This window comes from Gavialis gangeticus, unplaced genomic scaffold, assembly GCF_001723915.1.
Source record: "Gavialis gangeticus isolate Ggan-Ray unplaced genomic scaffold, GavGan_comp1, whole genome shotgun sequence".
NCBI lineage: Eukaryota > Metazoa > Chordata > Crocodylia > Gavialidae > Gavialis > Gavialis gangeticus.
The window spans coordinates 31,779,384-31,788,542 of record NW_017729008.1 but is presented as its reverse complement, the minus strand read 5'-3'; the positions used below and the strand labels follow the sequence as shown (position 1 = coordinate 31,788,542).

Genomic DNA, 9,159 nt, shown 5'->3' with positions numbered 1-9,159 from the left:
CCCATTTCTCATTAGTTTATGTGGGGAAAGAAGTTATTGTAAAGGAAAAGTACCCGGCAGGTGTAAATCGATGCAAATGACTCGTCTCTGGTCCCACACTCAGTTAGTGACAGAAGAACACACACGTCCTTCCTGCATCACAGGTTGGGGTTGGGGCTGGGGCCGGCTCTTGCTTGCCCTCCCGTGCTGCAGGAGTAGCTCCACGGAAGTGAATGCTTCTCACTCCGAGAGGAAAATGTGGGCTGTCTTTTTCCAACTTCAGTTCATTGCCTCACAATGAAACCCCATCAATCTCTCTTCAGCTTACTGACTGGTCTTGCATCAAACAATGCCTCCACAGTCAAGTCGCTGCTGGAGTGCTGTACAGGTTCTGTTGTGCCCTGACTATTTTCCGTCATATAGCGGGGGATGGAAGTCAAAGAAATCTGGTACGTGAGGATACAGACGCCACAATTCAGCCTTGAGAAGGACTTGTTTACAAGCACGTAAGGAGAGAACAGGCCTGGTGCTTAGTCCCTGTCTTCTGATACTGGTGGCAGCCCTCAAAGGAGCAAGCAGCTGTGAATTAACAGCAGCTTACAGAAAGCAACTGCTGCCACTATTAAAAGATTTGATATTCCATCATACCTTTACTAGTAAATTTAATGCTGGCACAAATTATACCAGCCCCCTGCAATGATTTAGGATGATTTAATAACTATTGATCCTGTAAGTGTTTCAGCACAGCTGTTTCGAGCTCACAAAAGGTGGTAGACATGATGTTAGCCTGAGACTATGTTTTGCCAAGATATATCCTAGTTATCTTATACTTGTGTGAAAAGAGTAGGTCAGATTAGAGGTGATGTGTTAAAACTGCATACAGTACACATCAGTGAGTGTGTGTGTGTGTGTGTGTGTGTGTGCGCACGCAAGTCTAAGTAACTCTGGCCGTTTCCAGAGCGCAGCTCCTGTTCGCAGTGTTGCACACCTGTTTGCAGTGTAAGATAATTCTGCGCTGAGCCAGTCACAAGAAGACTGCCACGTGGGCCTCTGGCTGTCAGCATCTGTAGTCACCATCAGAGTTTGATTGTGTCATGTGTAGTAAGAAACTACTCTATGATCCATGCCTAAAACTCCCACTGGCGTCCATAGGAGGAGCTGCATATGAAAAAGAGGATTCATCACGGTGGGAAGGATAGAAAGCTATGCAGCTTGTTGTACTTCCACAAGCTGTTCTGTCTTTGCTTTGTGGAAGGCTTTTAGGGAAACACCGTTTGGAAATCAGTGTTATGGTCGCATTCATTTCTTGCTCATTCTACCCGCTTGCTCATCAGTGTTTCTGGCTTTCCTTTTAGGTATGTCCCCATCCACTCTCTGTAGTTTTGTTTCATCTGCTTCTTCAGGCATTTCTGCAGTAGGAGGAGAACGGAGACCCAGACCGACCACAGTAACAACAGTGCACACAGGCAGCAAGTGACCAGCGTAGGAGCGTAGAGACAGAAGCGGCATGTGGGCAGGCATATCTACTCCGAGCGATCTCATCTTGCATTGTGCACTCAACGAAGGACTAGAAGAAAGAAGATTTTTTTATGGCCATATTTTATACTGCAATTCTGAAATGTTTCATTTATCACAAACTGCAATGACTCCGTGGGGGGATGGATCTTTACAGTCTCTGGTGCTGTATATATGAGTCTAGCAATGTTAAACCTAATGGACACTCATTCTTTTCTCCAGTGATTTACTCTCTTCTTAGTGTAGGTAACAGTATCTGTTGTATTTTTTTTAACTAAAAAGTCTCAACTGGATAATTTAAATAGGGAGGATTTTTGAGCATTAGATTTTTTTTCTTTTAACCAGTACTTCCAGTCACATCCCTCCTTCCCATATGTTGAGGGATAGGTAATTTGTGTAGGTAAAAAAGTATATTAACCTTATCAAGCGGGGGGGTTTCCAAGGCATGCCATTTCTAATACTAGGACTGGGTTGCAAATTGTCTAGGTTTGGCAGCACTGTTATTTCTTACACACAACCAAACTGCTTTCCCTCCCCTTCTTCTTACAGTAAGGACAGCCACCTTGCAGTGAGTTCAGTGGGGAGAATTCCTCCTGTTTTGGCCCACTCCATGCCTGCTCTTAGCCCACAGCAATCAGAAGCTGAACTGTGGTACTTTAGCCTCACTTGACTGAGGGGCAATTTGGCCTGATTTATTTTCACTTACTGTGAAGTAAGAGCTGGCTCCTGGATAGTAACTACAAAGCAGTTGATGTATTATATGCCCCCGCTCCCTTTTAACTCACTGTAATTTGTTCATGTCTGTGGAGACCATGCTGAGGGTTAGTGGCAACCAACTGGAAAACAGCTCCTCAATGGCCTGATTCAGCATGTAGTGCTGTGAACCTGCAGCATCCATAGACTTCAACAGGAGAGGCAGGTACACGGTGCCATTCAGGAACAGACCGCGGTTCAGCAAAGGGAATGACATGAGGTCTAAGCCTGCAGCTCTTACTCCTTTCAGCAGTCCTGATACTGCATGGTAATCCCATTTGAAGGCCCTGTGCTCTGCCAGCTGGGAGTGCAGAGAGCCTGAGTTGTGTTCCCATCTCTGCTACTGACTCATTTTTCTTTCCTTGGGAAACTTATAGCCAAATCTTCAAATGTGGCCACTGATTTTTTTTTTTTTAGTGTCTCCAGAAATTGGGGCACCAGAAATCAAAAGCCACTTCAGAACATTTTGGCTTTAGTTTCTCTGTCCCTCAGTTTCCCCTGTTGTAAAATGGGGATAATGATCTGTGCCCAACTCTGTTGAGATTCTCATATCCAACATGATAGGTGTATAAGTATTATTAATTCTTATGAGGACTGAGGGCTACAGGATCAGACTAAAAATCAGCAGAGCGGAGCTGCAGAGGGAGGGTCTCTGAAATGACATGAGCGTGCTTAAGGTGCCATAAAGATGCTCCCACTTAAAAAGTATGCCCACACCCCGAGTTCATGTATCAAAGCAGAATCTCCTGGTGTTGGCTATTGAAGTACATGCATTTCCCATGTCCAGTTTCCAGTAAAAAAAATCACACAGACAGGGCCACTGTTACTAATCTACAGTAAGTGCTTGAACATCCTAGAAAGCAGTGTTCAGAGATCACAGCACTGGTCAGGCTTGCAAGTCATGTCCAGATCTCTTAACAGGTAATTCCCAAAATTTAGTTCTATGAAAAAGGTAGAAGGTAGCTTCATGAGGAACAAGCACATTTTAAGTCAACCTTCCCAGCCCCATTCACCCCAAACCAATCTATCTCCACGTACTATGTGGAAGTATGAATTATTTTCCTTTAAACTGTTGGTTTGCCACATTCATGTTACTTACCTTCTATAATGAAATGAGAAAGCCAGTTACAGATGCATCTGAATGTACCCTGGTGCAATGAGCAACATGCTGTGGAAAACCATGAGATACCCACTTTTCACTGAGACTTGAAAGGCATTGACTGATACCCTGTTCCTGGGCTTGGACTTGGGCCATCCACTTCTGTGCAGCTAGGATTTCGCACATTGTTTTGAAGCACGAGAGGCAAGAAAACCAGGTTCATAGATTTCATAGTCATTAGGGCTGGAAGGGACCTTGGGAGATCGAGTCCAGCCCCCTGCACCAAGGGCAGGAAGTCAGCTAGGTCAAAGGATCCCAGCAAGATAAGAGTCCAAACGCTTCTTAAAGGAGTCAAGAGTAGGTGCTTGCACCACCTCTGGCAGCCGTCCATTCCAGGCCTTGGGGGCTCAGATAGTAACGAAGTTTTTCCTTACGTCCAGCCTAAAAGAGTCTTGGAGGAGTTAGTGACCGTTGAACCTTGTCATCCCTCGGGGTGCTCTGGTGATCAAAAACGGGTGGTACTTAGTGCTGACTCTCTACAAATTGGTCATTTCATTAGTGGCCCATAAAAAGTTTGCCTCTAATAGATTTCAGTTTCCTCAGTATAAATCCATTCATGATTTTCAGCAAGATTTGGAGCATGACTTAATCAGTTGCCTCCAGAAAGTCCAAGGAGCTCCATATCATACTACAACAAACACAGACATTCAGTCTATAATGATAACATAGACTCCATGAAACATTAGTGCTCAGTACACTTTCCAGCTTGGCTATCCAACACTCCAGTGTATCACCTTGTTAAGCCCTACAGATCTGCCTGGTATACTACGTAAACATGCCAGGTCTCCAGCTGGTAAAACTTGTGAGTAGGTCAACTGAATCAACTGAGCTGTTTTGGTGTTCACCAGCTGGCCCAGTATGCTCCAGTGACATGCCTGAGTCGTGATATTCATGCCAAGAAGGTGTTATGACTCTGTTCTTACAGTAAATTCAAAAAGCCATAGCTGTTCATTTTTTAGTTAAAATACCTTGTACTGGTCTCAGTGAAGTTAGTGGTAAGACTCCTGTTAACTCCCATTGTCTTACTTAGATCAAAGAGACGCCCTGTAGGTTAAGGCAAGGCCATTGCAGAAGAAAACATTTTTCATTTGATTTGGGTCAACTCCCTGGCACTGTCCAATTGGTCAACACCACCTTGATGCAAGATAGTTGTATGGTTTAATTGAGCAATGGCTGTCTTGTTAGGGGCTTTGAATTAGATTCGTCTTACTACTGCTGGTATTCTACTAGCATGGGTAATTTTATCAGCACTCTAGTCAGACTAGTACCTGTTAGCAGTTTCCAAAGAGAAGGAATACAAGTAATTAAAAGCAAAATGTTTCTTCCTGCCAGAATTATTTTGTGTATCAGAAAGCGTGGCTGGGGTTTTGGCAGGTGCTCGTGCGGAAGAGAGAGCAAAAATGTTTACTGTCGTCAATCCTCCTTGTATCTGCTCCTTTTCTTAGTCAAATCTTCTCAGTTATAACCAGACAAATCTATAAATGGCTGAAAAGTAACAGCCTGCCAATTAAAGTCTAAACCAGTATTAAAATGAATGCAAAAGCCAGCAATATGTAAACGATGAAGGGGAATGAAAACTCCCCACAAGACAGGAAAATACCAAAACAAATCCACAAGGCGTCTTGCCATGGACATGTGGATAAAGCCCTGCTGGTTGCTCTCAAAAGGGTAAAATATTAATGGTGCATTCATCGCACAGGGTCCCCATCCATCGGTTACACTTTTCTGCTGTATTTACTTTCATGGATCCCGCCCCCATAGTGTTTCTGATGTGTAATGTTTTTCCTGGATTCCCTCCTCCTCGGTCTTTGCCTGTCACCTTTGATGGTTGAATTTTTACCTCCAGAGTCGCAGATGTTTGATGCCAATGCCAATTCTCTTGTCGGAAAAAATAAAATCCCAGCAAACCTTGTAAAGACAAGAGTCTGCCTGGGATCCTTCCGAGACTGAATGTCAGTTCTGCAGAGTCAGGAGCCTTAACTGCTGACTTGGCATTTGACTTTTTTCCTAGTGCATCCTGAGTGTCCCACTGGATCACCTCCTGCAACACAAACTGGATACTGACCTTACAGCACTGCTAGCGGGGAAGTCGGGAGATGGCAGAACATGGACAACGATGCTCTGTTGAGACTGTATTATTGCTGCGGAGCTCGCGTCTCTTCTGCGCTAGCTGCTGTTGTGAAGGTGCCATCAAAATCGTGGGGTCAGAAAAAAAAAGCTTGATGATTTCACCCACTTCTGGTGTGTCTGGAGCTGAAATGAAATAAGAATGGACTGCCGTTTGTCCCTGGTAAGGATTACGTGGCAATAGAGTACCTGGAAAAATGACGAGAGCGAGGATAATTCTTTTAAGTGGTTCTGAAAATAGAAACTACTCAACACTGAAGCCAGCTTGAAAAGAAATGAGGACTCCCCTCTGGGCAGTATTTCCTGGACTCCCCGTGCTATTATTGACAAGAGTCGTGTCTACTACCAGCTTTGTGCGTCACGGATCTTTCTTCTCTCTCTCCTGCTTCATCCTTCAGTAACAGCATAATCTTGTGGTGAAGGCATCATTCTCAGTTGCCGTGATAGTCATCGCGATGTCATAAGCGAAGTGTCAGAAACCAAAACTGGATGCCAGCATGATGAAGGCCAGGCAGGTACCTTGATAGAAAATAGCTAAGCTGCCCCAGGGACCTGCGTTTGTCCCAGGAATCTTGATACGCAGAGGAAAATGTTACACCCTCACACATCTGTGGAGCCGTCCTACAGCAGCCAGGCTGAGCAGCCTCGGGCTAAGTTACTCCACTGGGGAGAACGGCAGATGGGTTTGTATCATCACAGAGCAATAGCGTTATCCTTGACTTCCGTGCCCAGCAGAGCCCTTGGCAAACTACAGTGCATGAGAGCTGTGGTATTGATCACATCCTTCCCTCTTGCTGAGGGCCTTCCATGCCAGCAGAGGCTGACTCTTGAACTGCACTGTGGACTGAAGTAGAAAGAAAGGATGAGGCACAAGGAAACCAGCCTCTGCTCTAGCTCAAACAGCTAAGTCATTAGCCAGCAGTGAAGATATCCTGAAGAGAAACGATTGAGGAAGTTGAGTTATAATTGTCAGATGCAGTGAAACCTATGGCAGGGTTTCCACCTCCTTCCATCTCTCATCCCTGGCAGAGCTGCATGAATACTGCAGCATGCATGGGCTGAAGTTGCAAACAGACACACATTGGAAGTTTGTGCTTGCTCGCAGCAGATAGTCCCGGGGCTTCCTGCCCAGACTGTTGGTAAAGTCCACTGAAGCCTTAATTCAGCAAAGTATGTAAACACGTAACTTGAGAAGCCCCCCTTGACTTTACCAGGATTACTGGCTTTCTTGTTTAAGTACGTGCTTTGCTGAATTGGTCCTAAGTGAACTCCAGAGCGTATTCCTAGGAAGAGAATTTGGCCTTCATTAACCTGACTGTTCACACCAGAAACCTGATTTTGAGGAATTATCCTCATGCAAGCAAGAAACACCCCATGCGACTACCACGTCCAGTCGAAGTATAGCAGAGCAGAACGATTGCTAAGGTGAAGAATCATCTGGCAAAGAATTTCAAATAATGGATAAATAAGGAAATAATTGCAAGCTGCTTGTACACAATTTGTGGACAGAAATTCACCTGGTAAAGCATTCATTATGGATCATTCATCCAGCAGTAGTTTTGCACTTCCCCTTTTTTTTTTTTAAATTATCCCAAATTTCCAGTTCCTGTACGTGATCCATGTCAGGTACGTGCCTTGTGCATGTATTCCTTTGGTGATCACCTAGCACAAATTTCACTGATATTTGACAGTTTACCCCTGGATGTCAGTTCCTCTGCAAATTTCACGCTGGACTGAACATGTATCAACCGGACCTGTCATTAAGAATAAGACCCTCTTAGTCACAGAAACGATTTTTCAGGACCTCCGCAAAAGAAGCAGGTGATCGAAGCGTTTGCTTTTGTTTTCTAGGAGAGAGTAACAAGGTTAAATGAACAGCTCCAACATTGCTGCGTGCAAACGGGGCCCGGGCACTCTTAAGTGTGGTGAAAACTATTGCTGAACTAATGACGACATCAAGCTTGTCCAGTAAATGCATGATGCTGCGCTGCATGTGTTGAACTGTGCTGTTTCTACACTTCCCGGAGCTTTCCTTTAAGCCCCTTCTGACCCAGCCCCCTGGGGTTTGTATCCAGTTCAGTTTTGAAATGCCTGTGTTTATCTGGAACGCGTTGTTACCTTGTGCTAAATGCTAATGCTGGTGTTTTTTGTATACAACCACTGCAAAGCCTGAGAATGTATCTTGTTCTCCGATTGGATGCCGTGCAGCTCTTATGGGAAGACCCGCTATTTAGAGGGACTCGCGCCTATGCAGCAGTCTTATGCATGTCAAGGTATGGGGAAATCGAAGGGATTCTCCCCAGAAAAGGATTTTTAAGAATTGCACCTGCAGTTAAACCCCCTTGCCAGGGTCTGCTCTACCCTGAGGCTAGCCAAGGCTGCATGTTAATATATCTGGTTTTTATTTTTCTACTTATAAGAGAACATTAAGCCTCAAACTGGCTCAGTCTGTTCATATAACTTCTCCTTTTCCTACAAACTCTTGGGAATTTGTCTTTTTGCACATCTGCTGCAGAACGCCCTGTATCTTTGGAACCCAAATGCTGGGAGCATTTCGAGCTCAGCAAGTGGACCGAGCTAATTGTGGGGTATCTCAAATGTCTGTGATTTCCAAAGTATCGAGGGCCAGAACACCCCATTCTGTTTTTTGCTTCAATTTGCATTTAACCTTTCATGGTCCTTGCGATCCTGCCAGCATTCATCTGCAAAAGGGTCAACCTTATTTTTCTTACTGCACAGGAACGATTCTTCTGTTTGATCGTCCCCTTGAATCACTTTATACATGATTAACCTTTTTGAGACAGGATGATGTTCTGAGTAACTTTTGAGCAATCCCATTCAACTTATCCTTCAAGGTGAGAGAACAACGTGCCTGATGGCTCTTGGTTTCTGTAGCTTGTATTACAGATCTGCAAAGGGAGCCATCTGAAAGAGCTATGAAATTCTTTGTCAAGCAGAAGACGTGTTTGATCATTTCTTCACAGTCCGCTTCCCTGCAAAGAGCATGGAAACCAAGGGAAAGTTACCCAAGTGCGGTGTAGGAAAGGCATAACTCCTTTCAGTGTCATGCTTGGGACTTAGAGTTGTGCCCAAGAGCTTACCAGAACCCGACCACGAAGGACAAAGTAGTAAGGGGTATGGTTTACCTTCTCCAAAGCCTCAGTTCTGCAAAGCACTTGGGCATGTCTCCTTGAAGTCAATAGAGCTCATGTGTTCCTAAAGTTAAACACAATTACACGTAGAATCAGGGCACAAGGGAAACCGAGTTCCTGCTGTCCTGCGTGTCCCCTGGGAGCCGCTGGGTGAAGTCCTCCCTTAGGAGACCTCCTAATGGCCCCCACGTTGCCTGTGCACACACAGGGAACACAGCCAAGCCTCACAAAGGCTGAATCTTCCCTTCAGAGAGAGGCCATGTCAGAATTTACCAACCCGTGATTCATGTCCTGTTTTCGCAGCCCCAATACCCTAAATGCTTGAGCAGAATATCAAACCAGGTCATTAGCTCCGAGGGAGAGTTAGTGTGTGACTTGTGTTTCTCTTCCAACATGGACTGTAGCATTCCACTAAGTGCTTGCTTCTGATTGAGAAGCAACATTTCAGTAAGTCTTGCTTTTTGTTTTTTATTT

The 9,159-nt window shown here is 44.8% G+C and overlaps 1 protein-coding gene across 1 annotated transcript in view; it reads left to right on the top strand.

Annotated features, from left to right (window-relative positions):
* CAMK1D (calcium/calmodulin dependent protein kinase ID) overlaps positions 1–2,434 on the top strand; it is a 394,722-nt gene extending 392,288 nt beyond the window's left edge. The window contains exon 11 of the mRNA XM_019509558.1: positions 1,335–2,434. Coding sequence (XP_019365103.1) covers positions 1,335–1,456 — 122 coding nt within the window. The 3' untranslated portion in view covers positions 1,457–2,434. The remainder of the gene's footprint in view (positions 1–1,334) is intronic.
* The last annotated feature ends 6,725 nt before the right edge of the window (positions 2,435–9,159 follow it).